The sequence below is a fragment of the Rhincodon typus genome, chromosome 19, assembly GCF_021869965.1.
Source record: "Rhincodon typus isolate 14 chromosome 19, sRhiTyp1.1, whole genome shotgun sequence".
Taxonomy (NCBI): Eukaryota; Metazoa; Chordata; class Chondrichthyes; order Orectolobiformes; family Rhincodontidae; genus Rhincodon; species Rhincodon typus.
The window spans coordinates 32,894,721-32,917,900 of NC_063350.1; the positions used below are offsets into that span (position 1 = coordinate 32,894,721).

General features: G+C 41.5%; 1 protein-coding gene across 1 annotated transcript in view; it reads left to right on the forward strand.

Annotated features, from left to right (window-relative positions):
* arfrp1 (ADP-ribosylation factor related protein 1) overlaps window positions 1-23,180 on the forward strand; it is a 39,378-nt gene that overhangs the window by 13,400 nt on the left and 2,798 nt on the right. Inside the window, exons 5-7 of the mRNA XM_048608428.1 lie at window positions 18,217-18,298; window positions 19,248-19,318; window positions 22,535-22,635. Coding sequence (XP_048464385.1) covers window positions 18,217-18,298; window positions 19,248-19,318; window positions 22,535-22,635 — 254 coding nt within the window. The remainder of the gene's footprint in view (window positions 1-18,216; window positions 18,299-19,247; window positions 19,319-22,534; window positions 22,636-23,180) is intronic.

A 23,180-nucleotide genomic window follows, 5' to 3' on the forward strand; every position in this document is an offset into this window, starting at 1 on the left:
AATGCCTGAACATGTGCTGTGCTCATTTCAACTCAACATGGCAATCAGTGGTCACTGATCTTTCAATCAGTGTAAATGTTAGTTTTGCCCTTGTATTGGTATTCTTGGGAATTGTCTTGTTGAATGTAAGGCAAAAAACTTCAACAAAATGATTAAGCATGAAGCCTTTATAACACTTGTATGCATGAATGTGTCAGACAAGATCCCCCAGGTGTCGCTAGAATCCTCAGAAACAGGAATTGTGTTTGAATTTTTTTCATTCACTGGATTGGAGCCAATTATACTGTATTGTCCTCAGTAAGATCTGCTTTGTTAGAAATGAATGTTTTATAGAAGTTAGTGCTCCTATGATGCTGCTTGGCCTGCTGTGTTCATCCACCCCTACACCTTGTTATCTCTTAATATGCCACATGATGCTTTTAGTCTCAAAACCATTGAGGAAGGAAGCATTCATGGACAAATCTATTACTATGATTCTGTAATCAGTCATATCAGTTTTCTAAATAATTGCTACACTTCCTTCCTTACCTGAACCACCATTCTGACTTTGAATATTTGCCATTTCTCTTTAATCTGTGTTTTTTTAAAAGTAAACTAAGCTGCAGGATGTATTTCTACATGGTCAGAATTGAAAGAAAAAGTTGTAAATACAAGTTTAAATGTTATTTTAACCATATTTGAAATACTGTGCACAGTTTTTCATACTATTTCCCTTTCAGAATTTCTTTGCGGCCAAAGATTTTTGGGAAAGTTGTACTTATTGGTTGCATGTCTGCTGGTGGCTATTAAAGCCTATTCATGTGTGGCAGATTCTTAGAGAGCAGTTACAGGTGAAGGTGTAGTTGGTTGGTGTGTGAGATAATTGGATTTATTCTCCTTTTCTCTATTGTGTTAGCTGTTTGCTCAGTGTCAGAACTGTGTGTAGCACTCCTGAAGTGGCATCTCCAGGCCATCATGATCTATGCCCTGAGCTTCCCATTGGTGAGACCAACTATTTTTTCAGAAAGTCCTTGATGGTTGATTGGAGCTTTACCATTGCAGTCTTCCCACAGCACGATTTTGTCATATTTCGGGTTGACGAGACCCATGCAACACAATTGGCTTTGCTGCAGTGTAACATCTATACTGGTGTTACTGGTTGTTTCCAGGACTTCAGTGTTTGTGATGTGGTCCTGCCAACTGATCTTGAGGATGCTATGAAGGTAATACTAGTGCACCCTCTAGAGTGCTTCACGTGAGTACAAGGCACATGCCTTCGTGCTATACAGAGAGGTGGTGAGTAGTACATCTTGAGTTTGGCAGTAAAAACGTCCCTATATGCGCCTTGAGATAGTAGGAACTGCCGATGCTGGAGTCAGAGATAACGCAGTGTGGAGCTAGAGGACCACCAGCAGGCCAGGCAGCAGCAGAGGAGCAGGAAGAAGGGTCTGAAGAAGGGTCCTGACCGGAAACGTCAGCTTTCCTGCTCCTCTGATGCTGCCTGGCCTGCTATGTTCCTCCAGCTCCACACCTTGTTACCCTGTATGCACCTTTATTCTTTTTGTTTTAAAGACCTCTTATGAGAGCTGAATACTCAGCACTTGAGAAGATATAAAATCAATATGCAAGGATGATACCAGAATTAAGGGTAAACTTTTCAAGAAAGATTGAGGAGAGACTGGTTCTTTTCCTCACACATGTCCTCACCCAACCCTGACCTACCCTGACACTCTGGTAAATACCTGGCTGTCGAAGAGACTAGATTAAATCACATACCAAAGGCCCACAAGAGACAGAGATTTTACTTGTGATATCACGGAGAGTCAGGTCAGGTCCGAAGACTCCGACAAGCACAAAAAAGAAGCAGAATTTATACAGTGGTACAAACAAGTTAAAACAAACTGCAATTGTACTGTGTTTTAGCAAGTCAAAGTCATTACTTAGGCAACCAGACATACATTTAATTGAAGAGGAATGCGGTTACGATAAGAGTGTACAGATGCTGCAAGCCCTAACTTTTTGCTATCTGTCCTACGTGACTTCTCAGGTTAGGGAAAGGCAGTTTGCAGTTAGAGCAATGTGTACTGTTTCATAAAACTAAAGTTTCCCTACTTCGTGCTCCTAGTCATGTATTATTTTAACTCATTACTACTCGGCCTAAATTAAACAGATCAACATACAAGTATTCCACAATTCCCTCCTTTTTGATCCCCAGATCAACTTTGCCAGTCTTCCTCTGCGAACGGAGGGTCATACCCTGGGGGAAAAGGTCTCATGCCCAAGCATTCCTTCTCATCATAATCGGAACTGTTGGATATGTAACTGGGAAACATGGGAGCAGGGCTTTGTTGCCCCCGGGGGAGAATGGCACATATTGGGCGGGTCTCTAGAACGCGTACTACAATTATAACAAGGATGATCCCATAGTTGATCAGGGTGCTCCACCAAGTCCCAAAGGGCCACCATCCAGATCCCAGGGGGTTATAGTTGAGTAATTGATTCCCTATCACTTTTATTTTGCTGACAGCTCGCTGAACATGATCCGATAGGCATGTGATGTTTTCAGACTCACCTGGGATATAGGTGCAGCAATCCTGTCCTTTAATTGTGCATGTACCCCCTTTTTCGGCCCGCACAAAATCTACAGCCAGTCTATTCTGTAGGGCCACTGTTCGCACCGCCACAAGGTCAGCAGACAGCCGGGAAATGGCCTGGTTTATCTCTTCTGGAGCATAGGCGGTTTCTTTGGCCAAATTCTCTAGGGCTGAGGCCATGTTAATCCGTTCCCTGGCTGCTTTCCCCGTACCGTAGATGGGGAAGACTATCATGAAGAAATGCTCGGTTTCGGTTATAGCCCTCTTGCATCGTTTAATCCGGGGTGCTGGTGTAAAGTGGGGAGGTGGCGCATATGGGGGACTATATTCGCAAGATAGCAGGAACCCATCCAGGAGGGGGCGCTGCCAGGCATAGGCTTTGTAGCCACATACAAAATATATGCCATTAAAGGGAATGTAATGGGTGATAAACTCCGGGTACCAATTTTGTTGAAAAGTGCCTAAATTGTTGGCTTTGGGAAAAGTAAGAAGGCTCTTGGAGCCCTGCGTAAGGAGAGAGCCGTTAAGAGCCCCTCTGGTCAGAAAGAATGAGAATTTGCCCCGGGCCGGGATGGGGAAAATAGAGATATTATAATATTGGGAGCAATGGCTATTACCCATGGGGATACCCTTTTCTCGTTTTGCTATTTTAGTGAAGCAAATGGGGGCCATGTGGTTGTTTTCAGCAGTTAGTGTAAAACAAAAGGAGGTGACAGGGAGGAGGCTGGTACCATCCTACAAAAGTGGTAAGGGGGTACCCCGCTGACTTCCACTGTTGCCTGTCTGTGTCAGTGTTAACTGTGTAGTGACCAGCTTCAGTCTGCAAGCCGTCCCGATTCCCAGGTAGTGAGCTATTCTGTTTTAATACCCACTCAGCCACTTCGGAGGCATTAAAGGGGATTGGTCGTAATGGGATTCCCCCTTTTGAGTGAATTGGAACGTGGGCGCATTCCCAGCAAGAGGAGACATTTGAACGCATCACATTTTCGTAGCTTAAAGACAGAACTGAGTTGTGGGCAGGGGCTTGTTCTATGTAATCCGACGCGATACCCCACACGCATAGTCCATGTATTATAAACACCAGGAACCTCATTGTTTGTCTCCTGTGGGTGGACCTGTCATGGTGATCCCAGAGTCTGGTTTACAACGTGTCCCCTGAATCCAGTCTGGCTTGCCTTGTACTTTGATAGCTGTGCGGCTCGCCAGTAGTACTTGATAGGGTCCTTTCCACCTAGGAGAAAAAGAGCCTTTTTCGAGTGATTGGATATACACAAAATCACCAGATTTAAATGGATGAGTATTCCCTTCCTTGGGCTTTGGCAGTGCCTCTAATACTTTTGCATGATTGGACCGAGCTGCCTCACTCAGGGCCTGTGCATACTGCAGGGTTTTGTCATTGACCCATATTAGTGCATCATCGGGGGCTTGGTGCCAGTAGTCATGGGTCTTCCCATTAAAACTTCAAATGGGGTCAGGCCTGTCGTTCTATTAACTTTGTTTCTCAGGGTGTATAGGGTAATGGGTAAAGCTTTAGGCCACTTTAATCTACACTGATTCACGGTATGCATTCGGAGTGGTGCAGTCTCCTGGCGCACTTTTGCCAGGGTATTCTTTAAAGTCCCATTGATCCTTTCTACCACTCCCAAGGACTGGGGCTGATAGGGTATGTGCACTTTCCATTCAAACTCCATAACCTGAGTCAGAACCACTACCACCTTTCCTGTAAAGTGCGTCCCTCTATCACTGTTTATCCTCACGGGTATTCCGAATTGTGGGATGATGACTTTCATTAGACATTTTACCACTGTGCTGGCATCATCTTCTCTAGTTGCAAAAGCCTCTATCCACTTTGAAAACATATCTGCTATCACCAATATGTATTTAAATTCTCCAGAGGCCAGCATGTGCACAAAATCTATTTGCAGATTTCCAAAGGGTCCAACCGGAACTGGCAAGTGGTCAAATCTGGCTGGGGTCTTTCGTCTGTTATATTGTTGGCAAATACTACAAGTTTCAGTTACCTGCTGAATAGCAGTCATTATGCCTGGCGCAAACCACTGATGGGTAACTTGGTGTAGCATCCCCCCTTTTCCTACATGCTCTTGCCCATGTGCCAGGCGGGCAAGTGCATGGAGGAGCCACTTCGGGCAGACCACCCTGCCATCGGGGTGTCTCCATAGATCATCAGAATCCTGTACACAACCATCCCGAACCCAGTTTACTTTTTCTTGTTCACTGGCCCCTTCCTGGGCCTGTACTGCAACTGCCAAATCAATGGCTTCAGGCAATTCTTGGCGTATGAAAGAGGAAACGACCATTGCTCGGGGTAGAGCAGCTGTCTTAGCTGCTTTGTCTGAGGCAGCATGTCTCATCTTGCGCTTGTGTGTGCGCCTCGCACTTTATTATGGCTAGCCTACTGGGGAGGATGGCTCTGAGCAAGTTACCCATCAGGGTAGCATGTTGGAAGTGCTTACCGGAGGAGGTGATTAATCCACGGTGCTGTTACAAGGTCCCAAAATCATGCACCACTCCGAATGCATACCGTGAATCAGTGTAGATATTAGTAGTCTGAGAATACAAGCGCGGGGGAGTGCAAACAGCTCAGTTGCTTGCGTGGAAGTGCAAGGGGTCAGAGCAAAGGCTTCCTGTAATTCAAAAGAGGTGACGACCGAATACCCAGCCAGTGTGGCGGTGTCCTAAGGCCGGTATGAGGAACCAAATCGGGATTATCCGGGGGTGTAGATTGTAAGTCAGGGCGGGGAGACATGACGGAATCAACGACCTGCAGGCAGTCATGCTCACTTTTGTCTGTCTCCCCACTGTCAGGGAGAAGGGTGGCAGGGTTTAACAAGGGTGCCGGCCTGAAGGACATATTCGGTTTGGACAACAGCATGACCTCGTACCCAGTGCGGTGGGCAGCGGTGAAATGTTGTGTCGCTGCTGAATTTAGAAGCAGTAGGACTGCATGAGAGGCCAAAATCTCACACTTATGGTCCAGATTTTTCCAAAATTACAGCAGAGGCGGCAACAGCTTGTAGACAAACAGGCATTCCTCTAACAACAGGAGTCAACTGAGCTCAGTAGTATGCTACCGGTCGCTTGAGTCCGCTGTGCTCCTGGGTCAGAATGCCACTTGCAAACCCCTCCTTTTTGCTGCCATAGAGGGCAAAGGGCTTGTTGTAATCAGGAACCCCCTGGGTGGGAGCTTGAGTCAGGGCTGTTTTGAGCTCCCTTAACGCTTGTTGCCGCTCTTCAGTCCAGTCTGTTTCTGTCGGTTGTTCACGCAATGTAGTCTGCCGCATCACAGCATCCATTCGCCGATATTCAGGTATCCATTGTCTGCAATAATTTACCATACCGAGAAAGGACAGCATTTCTTTGTGTCACGGGTCTGGGCGCCTTCAATACCACCTCAAACCTCTCTGGTCCCAGTTGGTGCATACCATTCTCAAGAACGAAGCCCAAGTACTGTACTGAGAGCTGGCACAATTGTAGTTTTGGAGCAGGGACCCAGTGTCCTCTATCAGCCAGATGACACACCATTGCCACGGTGTCTCGTTGACAGGCATCACAATCGCGGGAGGCAATCAATAAGTCATCGGCATATTGCAGTACCGTACTATCGCCAGGCAATGATAGTTTAAGGAGGCCCGTTCGGACTGCGGAGGCATATACGTCCGGGCTCTCAGTGTAGCCTTGGGGAAGCTGGTTCCACGTATACTGTAGGTAAATGCCACTGTAGGTAAATGCAAAGAGATCTTGGCTGTCCTCATGGAGAAGAATAGAAAAGAAGGCTGAGCAGAGGTCAGTGACTGTGTAACAGGATGAATTGGGGGTCAGGAAGGACAGAATCACATTGGTGTCAGGGACTACAAGGGTGACGGCTTCTACAATCTGGTTGATGGCACGTAGGTCCTGGACAAAGCGCCACTCGTCCTTCCATCCAGGTTTTGGGATAGGCGGTATGGGAGTGTTGCAGGGGCTATGGGTAGAGCGCAAAACGAGCAAGTAGCACCTCGATGACCCGCCTTATCCCCTCCTCTGCCTCCCTTGACAAATGGTACTTTTTAATAGAGGGCAGGGCAGCCCTGGCCCGAACATTCACCTGATGTGGCGGAGCTGAGGAGACCAGGCCAACATGGTTTTTGTGCAGTGCCCACAGGGACACACGGACAGTCTGCAGGAGGAGAGGAAAAAACAAGTCTACCGAGGCGGAGTGACTGAAATCGATAGAATGTTACTTCCCATTTCCCAGGCAGTATCCTAATACAGCCCGAGTGGGCCGAAAGGACGTCAATCAGTACAATCCCGAAAGCCTCAAGAGGTACCTTTTTGGTACACCGAGGATTTTCCTCACCTAAACGCTTTACCGTAGGAGCAATCTGTTTAGGAGTCGCAGGGGCCTTTACGGCCAAGATGACACGAGAGACTGACTCGGGACCCATCTCAAACAAGGAGCCCTGGGTATGAGTCAAATCAATCACTGCTCCCAGTCCCAAAGAGCTGAAATAAATCTTTCCCCCAAAGTAAAGGGTATCGTACATACCTAAGAAAGGTATAGCTTTTCTAGTGTAGTTGTCGGACTCAGAATTTTTGGAAAATAAGGTCGTGCAATGGGTCTTAGTAAGTAATCTACTGGTGGAAAGCAAATTATGTAAATAGCACAGGCACTATCTGCCAAGGCTGCAGCTAAGCGTATCAACATTTTCTCAAGGGGGTTGTTCCGTAGTTGCCAACAGTACAAAACAGCCATTTCAGATTTTAAAGCTTCCGTTTCTTTGAGCAGCATGCTATAGACTTGTGGAACTGAATGTTTGGGCAATTCAAGAAATAGTCCCCGCTGAGTGCAGTGAGTTGAGGCCCCTAACTTACAAAGCGCTTGGCATCCTTATAAGTTCACTGGGGAATGTTTGGCAATAACAAAGGTCTCGCGTACCCTATGATCTCCAATTTCTAATAGCACAGGATGGGACAGGGGCTTAACCACAGGAATTCTGGCTATTCCTACGGTACAAATCTTTTTAGGACTACAGGGTAATTCCACAGAGGGGGACACAGAGAAAATTGTCACGCCGGAATCAATTAGAAAGTTTCCTCGTCTCCCTTTAATTTCTATTTCTGCCAATGGGTCCTCCCGGGGAGAAGACGATAATCTGGTCATCGCAGCCTGTATTGCCACCCCTCCGTGGCACCCATATTGTCCCTGAGGGAAAGGATTGTTGAGTGAAAAAGAGACACTGTTTCTGATCTACTCTGTGGGTCCCTTCTCCCCGCTGCAGCAGTCCCTGGCCAAATGGCCTTTCTGCCGGCATCACCAGCAGACATCCTGCTCTCTGTCACTTCCCTGCCATCTCCGGCCATGATCACCATTATGGGGTTTTGTTGGCTACCTCTGTTGCCTCCAGATCTAAGCTGCTGGACGAATTGGCCTTTAAGTTCACTTGATTTCTTTGTAAACAAGCCTTGCCTATCCATGTTGGTCAGAGACGTAATAATCTCATTGCATTCCTGCTGCTGCCAAGTCAGGTTAGCCAATTTAAAGGCATGCACAATATTAGGATCAAGGCAATTTAAAAGGGTTTGTATGGCTTGGGGTCCGTGCTGCTCAAGTGCCACATCTGCCGAGGATTCCCAAGTATCCTTAAACCTAGCAATGAAGTCTGTTAACTGTTCACCCTTTTTCTAGATACATCTGGTCACTTCAGACTATGCTGTCTGGCCTCGTTAATGATGGCCTCTTTAGCTCATGTCGGGCGCCTTGTATCTGCTCTCATTCCCCTGATCATGATGGCTATCGTCAGGGGCCCAATCACTGTTACTGCCTGGAGGAATGGCAAACAAGTCCTTGATCGAGGGCCAGGAAGTCCCATATGCAATTTTTAAGAATAACAGCATGCCCCCAGGCAGTGGGTTATAAATCCGACATGTTTGGACCAGCCAATTGTGAAACGGCATGAGCTTTTTTAGAGGATTCGGGCTTCATTTATCATACTTCGGACCTCCGAGGGAGTCCAGAGTCACAAAACGGCTACTTCTCCTACCGTTATACAGGGATATTGTTTAACCGTACTACTATCGGGAGTATGATCCCGTTTTGTGGAGGTCCTACTCCTCGTCTGGACCCCTTCTATGCCCGAAGTACTGGCCAGGGACAAAGAGGTCCCCAGCTCAGGAAGCTGGGGAGGTTGTGAGTTATTATAAGGAGGCGGACGGTCCCTGAGGGCAGCTGCCAACAGAATATCATCCATGACCTGATCTTTGTTTTCCTCATCTGTTCTAATTTTCAATATATTCCCACAGTAGGGGCACTCTCTAATTTTGGGTGTAGTCCTGCGGCAGAGGAACTGGCCTTATTACCCTTTTCAATCTCATTACTTTTGTCTTTCTCGGGTTTCGGAGGCTGGTGACGTTTCACCACCTCCAACCATTTATCAAAGCAGGAAATCATATAATTGTAATCTCAATTGGGATCCCCATTTCCCGCTTCTGTCCCACTTTTCCAAAATTATATCTTTTCAAGTCAAATGTACCTCCGTAAGGCCAATTCCCCGTGAGACTACCCATGCAAATCACTGAAAAACGTAACAGAGTACCTGCTGTCTCTGGTTTCTAACCAAACCTTATCAGTGGGTGATCCTGGAGAGACCAATGGAACCCCAAGCAGCTTTTAGTTTTTTGATTTCCTTGATCTTTTTTATGGTTTTCTTCTTCATCTTAACGGTGAACTCTTCCACCTCGGGCTTCTTGGCTTCTTTTCACATTCTGTTACCCATCGTCTTTAACAATTCCCACTCAACAAGGGATCAAATTCTGAACTCAGATGAATGTTAATACTTTATAGTTACGCATCTTAACTTTATGTATTCCTATGTTCTAATTCACCCTTTCCCAACCCCGAGATCTCTTTATATCTCAGTCCTTGAAGTCTCCCTGACTCTTCCTTTAATCTCAATAGTTCACGAATAATAACTTGAGGATTTCGTAACGAGTTTCTGTCTTCCACACGTGGTCTTGCCTGTCCCGTCTTTCTGGCCTCCCCGAGATCGGATTAGGGTGGCTCACCATGGGTCACCGGCTGGAGAAACTCGAATCCCTTTCTCACTTCCCTTTTTATCAATTTGTTCGGATCCCATATATACATATACATATATATCTGGCTGTGCCAGATTATCGAAGAGACTAGATTAAAGCACGCACCAAAGGCCCAGACTTCAAGGCAAAGAGATTTTGTTATCTGTCCTACGTGACTTCTCAGGCTAGGGAAAGGCAGTTTGCAGTTACAGCAATATGTACTATTTCATAAAGCTAAAGTTTCCCTACTTCGTGCTCCTAGTCATGTATTATTTTAACTAATTTCTGCTCAGCCTAAATTAGACAGTCTCAACATACAAGGATTCCACACTGGCATCCTACCCACCTTGCACTCTAACCACTTAACTAACTGGTACCTAACTTACATACTTACCTTTTCACAGCAGCTGTCAAAATGACTGGCTGTGCTGCTTGACATTTAAATCACAGAACACTGCCCCCCACTTAATGCTGCAAAAGAGGCTATAGTTTCCATATGAATTCTTTTCAATAATGGATTTGTGGATTCCTGGACAGGTTTCTAACAGGAGGCCTCTATGCAGGAATCTCCAGTGCAGAAGACATTTTCACCTTTAATGCCTAAATTTTAATCTGATCAGTGACTAAAATAGGGTTTGCACAGATTCAATCAAACTAATTTCTGGGATTCTATTTTAAATAGACTGGGATAACATTTTCCAGAATTTAGAAGAATAAGAGCTGATAGCGTAAATGAAGAAAGAAGGTTTCCCCTGACCAAGGGTCTAGAACCAGGGGACATAGCCTTAGAACAAGGGACTGGTGTTTAAGACTGAGATGAGGAGGGATTTCTTGACTCAGAAGATGGTGAATCTTTGGAATTCTTTTCCCCAGAGGGAGATGGAAACTCAGCCATTGAGTATGTACAAGACTGAGTTTAATTAATTGATTTCAACGTGGTAAAACATCAAGGGATATGGAGATTGTGCTAGAAAATGGTTTTGAAGTAGAAGATCAGCCATGCTGTCATTTAAATAGAAGAATGAGCTTAAAGAGCCTAATGGTCTGTTCCTGCTCTTGCATTTTGTGACCATATGTTATCAATTTCTAATTTCCAGTATCTTGGTTACCCAGATAGGCGCAACAATCTGGATTTCATACTTCAGTAAAGTGTAGATCTCCCGAGTTATTTGGTCAAGGGTTGCAAGATCCTGAAAGGCCAAGATTGTGTTTGTGTGGGCCAATTAATTCACCTGAGTACACTGGAGAAGATTGGGAGCCAACAAGTTTATATATAAAAAAACTAGATTAGTTGTTAGATTCTTTTTCTACAGAGCAGTTAATTTTTAAACCACTAATTGAAGCTGAACTGCTGATGGGCTGTCCAGCTTAGAGGTATGCTGTGACAATTAGAAGCAAAAAAAAGTGTGAAGTATGTATATGTTTGGTGTGAGGGGTGCAGCTTAGCAGCACAATCCTTTATAATTGTCCTTTTTTTTAAAAGATGCCAATCAAACCTTGACAATAGGAAGAAGGTTGGTGAACAGTGGCCAGAGAGGAGGAATGAATGAGTGCCTTTATGTTAACTAAAATAAGAGTCTTTAATTATCTTGCCTGATAGCCTCAGATATACATGTTCTCATGGGAAAAATGAAAAAGAGAATAGGAATGTACACTGAAGATCTTGCTTTAGTAAGAAGTAAGGTAGCCCAGTGTTTACGGTTTTAGACTTATAATACATGGGCCTAAATTGTGATTGTGAAATTGTCTTCAAGAAAAATGGTGATTGAAGTTACTCAGTTATCCGGGCTATTAAAAAGTCTCTAATAACAAATCACCCTGGAAATGCTACAAAAATAACACCTCATGTAAAACCTCCCACTGAACACAACCAACATCACATAACCGGATGGTGAAAATGTACTTAATACAAATTGATTGATTTTAAGTGTCCATCCTGAAAATTGTAATCCTGTGTTTCGAGGGTCCTGCAACCCACTGTTGGAATCCATTGGCCCCATTTTCTTCCAATCAGCTAAATACAAGTATTCTCATTACAATATGAACAACTCTGAATTAGGACTGTAACAGTCAGCAGGTTGAACATAAAGGACCACATCAGGCACCCCAGTCAACAGAATGAGAAATATAGAGCTGGGATCTACAGTGGCAGTAGATCACTAATTCACCAACTAATTTCCATACAAACAGTTTTTTTTTTGAAGAAGAAACAACATTGTAAGTAGGAAGGACAAATGATGCTCAGGAGGACATACTGTAACAATAATCAAAGACAGAAGTCACAGGCCAAATTAAATATGAGAAAAAAGTAACAGTTTATCCAGTATAGCTATCTGGCTATTAAAAATGGTAAGCGAGCTCAAGATTCCAAAGATATTCCCTGGTATGTAGTATTGCAGGACTAATGGGACACTGTAGGTTGTCACCCAGCATAGCATAACATCCACTTGCTATCATTTGAGAGTTTACTCACAATCCTGTGGCAGTACTATGGCTTTAAGAGGTGTATTTTGTCCTGTTATTTTTTATGAAGAGAGGTTGAGACAGTGGTGATGAATGGAATGTTCCAAGCCAAGAAAGTAAATAGCTTGTGAGGCTTTGAGTTTTTTTTTTAAGTTGGAACAATAGAAGCAGCATGAAAATGTATAGTCAAGCTCCCACAGAACCAGGATTTTAGCTTAACTTTCAATAGCTGCTGAGGCCTTGGAGCTGGATGTGGAAGCTGTTATTCTTCTCTTTGTTACAGCTAAAAGCTTGGGTTCTCTTTCTGCTAGAGTTGCATGTGAAACAATCTATTTTACTGAATTTATCTTTACCAAGGGTGTGTTTATGTTGTGTTACTATATTGGAACAGTTGCTGTTTAATAGTTAAATAATCTATTATTCTCTTAAACTTTCCAATAGAGTTGAGTTATTCCAATTCTTCTTTCTTTTGTTTACGTTTTAACTGGTGGAGTAAGAATGAAATGTGCTTTACTTCAAGTCTGGCAGTTTTACCAATCAAATTGCATCCAAAGCATAACACCTTATGCTTGTCTTTAAAAATAAGAAACAGTTGGAGTCTAGGCCATGTTTAAAAAATATTTTGAGGTGGTTTGGTCTGGTCCATAACAAGCCTGGTTCAGTTTACATGCAGTTGCGAGTTTTCAACACAGGAATCATTGTGTCACTGCAGGAAATCAATGAGTGATAAGTTACATTCAGTGATAGAGTATGTTTTCATGCATTGTTGTACTATTTCATTGGCGGTATCACGAAATGCGACACCCTTTGTTTATTTTGCAAATAAATCACTTTGCGTGCACTCTGACCAAAATTTAAATTGAATTTTGAAATAAATCCAAGCCTCCTTTTGAGAGAAACTGATGAGGAAATAGAGAAGAAGGGAGGAAAGGAAAGATACAGTGATGAGTAGACTCTTGACTTTTCGTCACTTGTCCTTGAGAAGAGGAATAGGAGGGAAGATATGGACGATCAAAGGTGAGCCAGTGATAGTGGACCAAAATATAGAAATTCATTGGGCAGTTCAAAGGGAACACTTTTAAGTACTGAAAGGGTGGTCAAAGGATAGAAGGTAATGGAAAGGAGAATATGAATGGATGGGGAACACAATGGTATTAAGAGATATGAGGAAAGACGTTCTGGATTTAGATCATAGATCAGCCATTATTTATTTGAATTGCGGTGGAATAGGCTCACGAGGGAAAAAAAACCACTGCTGTTCATATATACTTCAATGCTTGCTTAATCCAAATGAATTATGCAGATTGTGTAGTATAGATAAGACCAATCAACCCCAACAGCAGCATGCTAACTTTAAAAAAAACCAAAAGAACTGTGGATGCTGTAAATCAGGAACAAAAAGTAGCTGGAAGAGCTCAGCGGGTCTGGCAGCATCTGTGAGGGGAAAAAACAAGGTTAACGTTTCGGGTCCGGTGACCCTTCCTCGGAGCTTAACATTCATCCATCCACTTGTGGTAGTGAGTTTCATGATCTAACCACTCTCTAGTTGAAGAGTTTTGTGTGGAATGCCTTTTTGCACTTATTACTGACTTTCTTTCATCTATGAACTGTTACATGTTCAATCCTGTACTGTCTTCATTGAAACTGGCTGCAAGATTCATTCTCCTAGTCAGTGCCTCGTGATAAAGATCACATGACTACAGCAAACCAGGAGGTACATTGGTACATAAGACTATATGATGTATAAGCAGAAGGAGCCCATTTGGCTCGTTGAGTCATCTCTGCTATTCAGCTGATCTGATAATCCTTGATTTCCTTAATGATTAGAAATTTGTCTATCTCCACTTTGAATATATTTAATGGCCCGGCCTCGACAGGCTTCTGTGGTAAATAATTCCACAGATTCACCACCTTCTGAGAGGAGAAAAAATCCTCCTCATCTCTTTATTATCTGGGCAACTCCTTTCTATTAGATCATGACAATTTTGCATTTCTATCCCAAAAAGTTTGGAACTCTCACATGGAATGATCTTGTCTACGCTATCAACTTTGAATCATGTTTGAAGACTTATATCTGGTGACCCTTCAGTCTCCTAATTTATAGAATAAAGAGACCAGTTTGTTCAATCTTTACTGATTATGTAATTGCTCAGTTTTCGTATTCGTGTAAATCATTTTTTGTACTTCCTCCAGTGCCTCTGCATTCTTTATTAATGGAGGCCAGAACATACCACGTACAGTGTGGTTTAACCCTGGTTGTGTGTAAGTTTAATGTAACTTCTTTGGTTTTTAATGTGATCCTTTTAGGAGTGAACCCCAGTGCTTGCTTTCTTTAACATTGTGTTGCTACTGTTTTTCTGATTAGTGGAATTGTTCCCTTGAATTCTCTTCACATTAAGGTTTTTATTTTCCAGGGACTCTGTGGTCTGCTTTCTCTTGTGGAGGTTGATGAATACGCAAATCTGTTTAGTGATACTGCTAGAGGTTAACTGATTTAAACTATTAATCTATCATGATTAATGTTAATAGGTCTACTACCTGTTCATCCTTCCCATCAGTTCACAGGCACATAGCATTGCCTGAACTCCATGGGAAGAATTTCATCCTACTGTGATGGGCCAATTGCTGCAGATGCCATAAATGAATGAGGCTTGTAGGACAGATATACAGATCTAATTTATTGATTGGAATATCTAAATTTAGTCCAAATGATTTAATTTGTTCCAATCTCCTTTTGAGAACTGTGCCATCTTGGAACAAACTCAACAGCAAGCAGACATTGTATACCAACCCACATGATTATCACAGATCTCTACAGAAAGGAGGAAAAAAAATGAACAAAGCAGGATGAAAGAACAAAATTGACTGCAGATGAGATGGTTAATGTTAAAGAAAAGTCTTTAAGTTTTCAAGTAGTAAGGAAGGAGTAGGCAAAGCTGCATTCATTTCAAAGGCAAAGGGCAGCGTGATTAAAAGAACAGCCCTGGGGTGAAGAAAATGGAGAGCAAAGAATAGACCAGTTGTTTGCTCTTCTGATAATGTGGAAATAAAGCTGGCTGGAATTGATGGGGTATCTTGTGTATATATCATTGATGATAAGGTGAAGATCCCACAATTAGTTCATCGATCAGTGGAGAATTAAGAACCGAGCAAGAATAAGGTGCAAAGGCTGCATCTTTTTATTTTTCATTATTCTGGATTATGGACTGAAATGGGATAAGGACTGTTTTTTAAAACCAACGACTGTGGAAGGAATTGCTGCACAACTTAAAGCATCACTGGAACTCATTGTGAGATACAACACCATGGTAATGGGGTGGGGATGCAGAGTGAGATTTGTCCAACAACAGCTTGTTGATTAGGTTAAACAATTGTGACCAATTGTGGATGCTGGAAGTCATTTGTCTGACAACATCTCTGGTTAGCTCCAGCTAAGTGAAATGCTTTAAGTGTTTATGATAATGGAAGAAGCCTCGAGACTGCTGAACGGGTGGGTTCTATGGCTGTATGCAGTACAGGTAAATTAAGCCTGAGAAACCAGTTATTTTCTCCCACCAATTGCCAAAAGCTGTTCTCTTTAACTAGTTACTAAGAGACTTTACAATTAGTGTACCAGTCAGCCTGTGTACCCTGTGAAGAAGTTAAGGAATTTGGAGAAGGTGATTGGAGAACCTCAGGTTTTGGGAAACATGAGCAACATCTGAGCATCAGTCGTTTGGGCTGGTGCTACTGAACTGCCTTTCTCCAGTGTTTTTTTTTAACCTTCCACACAACACCAATGTTTCTTTGTTCCTCTGTTTAGTTGTAAAGGTTTCAAAATGGGCTTAACATTCCAGTAGGGTTATATGTTGATAGTTCATAATTTTGTTTTACCTGTAGCTAGAACTTTATTTGTAATAAACAACAGTTCTTGTTAAGTACAGGAAAGTTGGCAATGATTTCTGTTGACCTCATTCCATCAGACAGGTAAATTTAGGACTTTGCGTATTTTAATTTAATTATTAACTTTTGTGGTGAACCAGGGCATAGTGGAACTTGAGAATCAATATACTTTCCTAAGTGGGTTATAATAAAGGATAATTGAAATTTGCTTTGCAACCTTTAAAAAATTACTGGATGAGCTCTTGACTCATCATAACGTTCCAGGCTATGTGCCAAGTGCTGGTAAATGGGATTATTTCTCATGTCTTGTGCAGACTCGATGAGCTACAGGGCCTCTTATGCACTGCATGTTTCTATGAAATGTTGGGTTTTGCTAGGATCAGGGAGCGTGGAACCGGAGCACCTCGTTCAGAAAGAATTTATGTATTTGTTTTTTCTTTCACTGGATATATGTGACCAATGTTTTACTGCATTTATTATTCATCTGTAATTCTTCTAAAAGGAATGGTGATATAATTCCAATTCATAGTGGAGTTTTAGTTTTAATTAATTCACGGGATGTGATATCACTGGCAGAACTAGGATTTATTGCCCATCACTAATTACCCTTGAAAAGGTGATGGTGAGCTGCCTTCTTGAACTGCTACATCAACTGCTCCCACTTGGTGTAACTAGTTCAACAATACTGTTAGGGACAGAGTTTCAGTATTTTGATGCGGCGACATTTCGGGATTTTGATATATGTCCAATTCACGAAGATGAGTAGCTTGGAGGGGATCTTGCAGTTAGTGATATTCCCAATTATCTGCTGCCCTTGTCCTTCTGAATGGAAGTGCTTATGGGTTTGGAAGATGCTGTCAAAAGAACTTTGGTGAATTTTTGTAGTGCATCTTCCAGATTAAACACTGCAGCTGATGTGCAATGGTGGCTATAAGAGATTCAAATGTTTGTGGATGTGGTGTAAATTGAGCAGGCTGTTATGTTCTGAATGGTCCCAAACTTCGAGTGTTGGTGCTATACTCATCTAGGCAAGTGGTGAGTATTCCATTACACTCCTGACTTGTGTTTCGTAGATGGTAAAGAGGCTTTGGGGAAGCAGAAAGTGACTTACGTGCTGCAGGATTCCTAGCCTCTGGCCTGTTCTTGTAGCTAAAATATTTATACGGTTTGTCCAGTTCAGTTTCTGGTCAGTGTATGCCCAGGATATTGATTAGTGGGGGATTGAATGACCATGCAATTAAATGTCAATTGCCATGTCATCAATGGTTAGATTCTTCTGTGTTGGATATGGCAATTGCCTATCACATGTGTGGCATGAATGTTGCTTGCCACTTGTAACCGAAGACTGGATACTATCCAGGTCCTTCTGCATTTGGACATTCTAGAGTATCTGAGGGTTGTATGGATTAAGCTCTCGGTAGTTGTTGGGGAAGTGAGAGAATTAAGGCATTAAGCAATGTTGTGAAGGTGGGAGGAGGTAGCCTTAATGACCAAATGGAAAAAGGAAGCCTGGTTTGGGATTGAGCAGTACACACTGGATTCATAACTCTATACTTCAACTCCTTCTGAAGTATAAGTGGAAGTCAGTTTATGTCAGATCTGTCTGTCAGTTTTCTTTTGTCAGAATCTGACTGACTTACCTATTCATTTTGCTCGCTATTGATCCTGCGAGTTTCATGATCCTGTTTCTTTCTTATCTAAAAACACCCAATGTTCCTAACATAGGGCAGAGTGTGTCCAATTGGTCCAACAAGTCTGTGCCAGTCAAACACATCCATGTCACCATTCTAATTTGAGAATTGGACTGGAATCAGTCCATTAATTTAGTCTGACTTAATTAGAATGAGTATCTCATGTGCCAAAATTCCATGCTACTTGGATTATTTAAACAACTGATTAAAATTAACTAGGTCATTAAATACATGGTTAAAACAATTTATTACTGATTAAATGCATTGATTCATATACAAGCATGGCATTTTCCATGCAGCAATTAAGCCTGAAAATATGACTAACACTTGAAAATAGTCAGTAATCTAAAACTGACTTTGATTTATAGAAGCATTCTAAAGCTGTGCCCTTGGTAAAGTATTATACTTTGAACAATGTTTGTTTTATACTGCAGTATTGTTGACAAAAAATTCATCAGAGACTGCAAAGCCAATTATGTTCTATTTGTATGCTGTCACTTAACAGTTTATGAACTTTTCTCTTCTTTTCATTTTAGTATTATGCAGAATCCCATGGGGTAATATATGTTATTGATTCCACTGATGAAGAGAGATTGTCTGAGTCAAAAATAGCTTTTGGTATGTATTATGCAAAGAGAACATCTATATTATTTCATTACAAATGATGTACATGTTTGTAGACATTCTGCACATATTGAAAATTAGTGCAATATGTAGTGTTCTTTGAAAGTCACTCATTTGGGATTTTGACTTGATTTTTGGGTTAGGATACTCTTGTGTGCTTCTCAGTGCTTGAGAGTGAATAGAAGAAGGGTCTAGGCCCGAAACGTCAGCTTTCCTGCTCCTCTGATGCTGCTTGGCCTGCTGTGTTCATCCAGCTGTACACCTTGTTATCTCAGATTCCCCAGCATCTGCAGTTCCTACTATCCCTTTTTTGAACTGTGTCAGTACCAAGCATGCAGATTAACAGAAGCATGGACCAGATTGAGGCCAATAGAAATCTGGCGCGATCTGCTTGAAGGACTGTAATGCTGAACTTTTTATTTCCTTATTTTTATAATTTATTTTCGTACCTAAGATGGTGCCGTAAGTGGCAATTTTGTAAACTTTTCACTGCACTCGTGGGAGTACATGTGACAATCAACCTGATTCTAATCCTCAAACTGCCATAATCGCAGCATGTGGGTCAAATGGATTTTCTTGCAAAGCTGCTAATTATCATAAATCTTGTCGAATCTTTGCAACAAATCAAGGGAATTTTTTCCCATCCTGTCATTATTGGTTGAATTCTAGCTGAGATGCTTGAATTGATAGTTTTACCTGGTAATATGTTGTACCATCCAGTCCACTGGGGTCCTGCTGACTTACGGAGATGCTGCACATATATAGGAATTCCTTCCTTTGGAGGTTTGTCATCCCTTTTTTCTTATTGTTTCAGTAATGATTTGAAATATTTGAAATGTCTTTAGTTCATGTTGAGGTTTGATATAAATACCAGTTCATTCTTAAGAAAATGTCAATGTGCCTGATGTGTTTAATTAGATTCCTAAACCATTTATCTCCTCAGAAAAAATGATCACCACTGAAGTGCTTGAAGGAGTTCCATTGTTGGTATTGGCTAACAAACAGGATATAGAGGTATTTTTTTTTTTTGTTTTGGTTTTGTCATGTTCATCCCTTTTTTTTTGTCTTTTATGCAATTAAATTTTCTTATTGAGAAAGCTTATCTTAAAATATGCAATGTAGCTGACCCATCTTCCCAGTGAATTTTGAGGAATGTAAGTAAAAAAGACTTGGAGTAGACCAAATGGCACTTTGGGCCTGTTCTTCCACCTTACTCCATTTTCCTGCCAACTTCATATATTCCCTGATTCCCAAAGAGATCAAAATTCGATCTAGAAGAGCCGAAGCAAATAGCACTTTTTCTTTATAACCATGGATATAACTTCATATTAGCACAGCACTTTAACCTTAGAATAGTCACAGTACACATCAATTGAAATTCCCAAGCTGCATATCCCAGACAGTCATTCTGTCCTAAAGTTACAGTTAGCAAGACACCAAGACTTTCATTACCTATTCATGTGAAACAAACTACTTCATGGAAGGAAGCTAGCTTAATTGGAAACCAAATGAAAAATGACAGCTTTTGTTTCATCAATGTTCTTAGTTTTGCTGAAGTACTGCTCCAAGGGCACTAAAGCTCTAAGACTCAAGTATCCATTCTTCAACTGTGACCTTGACAAAAACTCAATGGGCTGTTAAATCTTTGTGGGGTTGGTTAGCTGGACTGCTGGTGAGAAATGCAGTGTTGCCAACAGCATAGGTTCAATTCCTGCAAAAAGGTGAGGTTACGAAGGATTCTCCTCAACCTCTCCCCTTGTTCCATTTAAATCACCACCGGTCATCTCTGTCTGAGAGCAGCCCTAAATGGTTGTCTTGGACTTGGTAACTTTACTTTTTAACCTTAAATCATTAGGGACAGAAAAGCCTGTTTTGTCTTCTGTTTGCACATTACTAGCCAATAGATATCGTTGGATAATTATCAGAAACAGAAACACTGGCACAGTTTTATTTTTCTTCTCTTTAGACTGTAGCCATCAGTGCCAACTGTAATGCATAAATGTTGCCCTAAGTAACATCAGCTAATGGAACACAGACTCTTAATTAAATATTACTAAACCTTGTTAAATATTGGAAAGGCATTATTTTCAATCTTTGCTTCATCAGATGAACTTCTGATCTCTATAATGAAATCACTAAGATCATTTATTCCTACCTTCTGTAACATCATCCCTTTACCCCTTCTCATCTCATCTGCAGAATCTCCTGCTCTTGCTTTTGTTAGCTGTGAACCTGACTCTTCGAATAAGTTCCAGACTGGTTTCTCATATTTACTCTCTGTAGACTTGATGTCATCCAAAATGTTGCTATCTGTCTGAACTCTCACCTGCAGACCTGTAATTCTGGCTTTTTGTTCAACATTGATTTTAATCACTTAATCATTGTTGACTGTGCCTTCAGTTCATTAGGCCCTCAAGTCTGACATATCCTCCTACACTTCTCCACCTCTTTGCCTCACTTTGTTCTTGTAAGACATTCCTTGAAAATTGCCTCCTTTGGGTGCATATCTCCTGCATGTAGGTTGTATATTTTAATATTATTCAAGTGTAGATTTTTGAATTTTGAATTTATGACTTATAGGTTTTTCTGCGAGTCTGAAGAGTTTATTTATTAACTTTGGGTATTTCTGTAGCCATGCTGATTTCTTTTAAAACTACTCAAGACAGTTAACTTAAGGTCTAATGGGTTTTTATTGGGGGAGTTTTATAATCGAACGGGATAAACAAACTCCATTTTAGAAGGACGAGTTTTTTTAAGCTTAAGGGCAACATCATAGTTTGAGAATAAAGGTTTCTTTTTCTAAATTGGGGGAGTTCTACATAAGTCTTGAATGAAGATAGATATAAAAGCATTAAAACATCATATCTGAGAAAGGGAGAAGATAGAAAAATTGATTACCTTTGACTAAGAAGTTTAGTGGAGGTGTTTACTTAAAACCCTGAAGTGGTTATTTGAAGCTGAGAACATTTAAACTCCTGTGTACAACAGCTCCAGGGAAAAACTTTGATTTTCCAGAATGGGAGTTGGAGTCACAGTTAAATTAAGCAGAAGGAATTAAAAAACGAGCTTTTGTTTTCTGGTTTTGAGTACTGTACAGGGCTGATTTTTGGGCAAAAGGTAAAGTCTTATTAGACCATAGAGTTGCTTTCTTATTCTAGAGATTCAGTTTGTGGTGGTTTTAAGTTGAGGGTCACCATGCCTCAGGCAAGGGGAGAAGTGGAGAAGGAGACTCCTTCATGATAACTTCAACCAGCATGGGAATTGAACCCACGCTGTTGGCATCACTGTACGTTTCCATCCAGCCAACTGAACTAACCAACCTCTTTCCTGTACTTGGGATCTGTAAAGGAGATTGTTATGGTGGTATGTATTGCCATGTATTTAGAAACCTTTGCATTTGTGTCGAGAGTCTTGTTTGGTCTTGTTTGTTTTATCGTCCTATGCTTAATTATTAAAATCAAATTTTCCACATTGCAAATACTTATGTTTCAGTGAGAGACCACCTCATTAAAACAGAAAAAATACAAAATATGATCTGTCAAACCAGATTTCAGTCTGGGACTTGTCTTGTCCAGGATCAACATCAGCTGGATCATAACACTCCTTACATGACTCCATGTCATACTTCATTTAATAATGCTCCTGTGATTTGCCTTGGAACATACAATTAATATAGATCTTTATTGTAATTAAGAATTGCTGTTGTGAACACTCATCTCTATAGTGCATCAACCTGCAACAAAGAGCTTTCATTCCTCTTTAGAGGGGAATGGAAGAGTATGGGTTCACAAGCCAATACATGCCATCAGACCTCCCTGTCTATTTGACTAAATTGTACAGAATGTTTGTGTTTGAATAAAATGGTGTGGTCTTTCCCACTAACATTGGTTTCTCGACAAAATGAACAAATGTTTAAATAACTATATCAAAATTGAGCTGCAGTAATCTTGTGATGAGTCTAACTTTAAAAAAAACCTTTATAAACCCAGTCTGTTGTTAACATTCTTAATGAAAATTATTTCTTCTCTAGCATGTTTCCAAAAAGTAATGTTTTATATATTATGAATAAAACTTCTGTTTATTTTGTCAGTGTGGAATTGAAAGAATTGGCGTTGATAATGCATTGATTTCTTTCTGTGATTTGGCACGGTCTCTTTTTTTTCCACTTTTATGGTTGTTTGGACCATTAACCCCAGCGTTAATACTTCATTCTTTTCTTATAACTGATAGACCTGCCTTTCGGTGGGAGAGATTAAAACAGCTTTTAGTGATTGTGCTCCAAAAATAGGAAAGAGAGACTGTTTGGTCCAGCCATGCTCAGCGCTTACTGGGTGAGTAATGATTGTCTTCATTCATAGCAGCTTTCTGTTCGATAGGTTGGTTAGGGGAGGCAGGAGTTCGGGGAGGGAGAACGCAGCACATTATTGTTTAACTGGGTATGGAAAGAACATCTATCAACTTTGTTAGTAATCTTGTATAAAAGGAAGAACCTGAAATCTCCTCCTATTATTTGAGACATGAGATGATGTATTTGAGAGGGAATATAGTCATCTTAAGTCAGTGAATACTATGGAGGTACATAGTCATAGGATCCCACAGCATGGAGGCAGGCCCTTCGGCTCAACCTGGTCCATGCCGACCAAAATGTCCATTCACGCTAACCCCATTTCCCTGCACTTCTAAACTTGTCCTCTTCGTGTATTCTTATAAATGCCTTTTAAATGTTGTTAATGTACCAGCCTCAACCATTTCTGTTGGCAGCTCATTCCATACACATACCACCCTTTGTGTAAAAAAAAAACATTATCCCTCCGGCTCCCATGTATTGTTTCACCTCTTACCATTAACTGATGTCCTCTAGTCCTCGGTTCCCCAG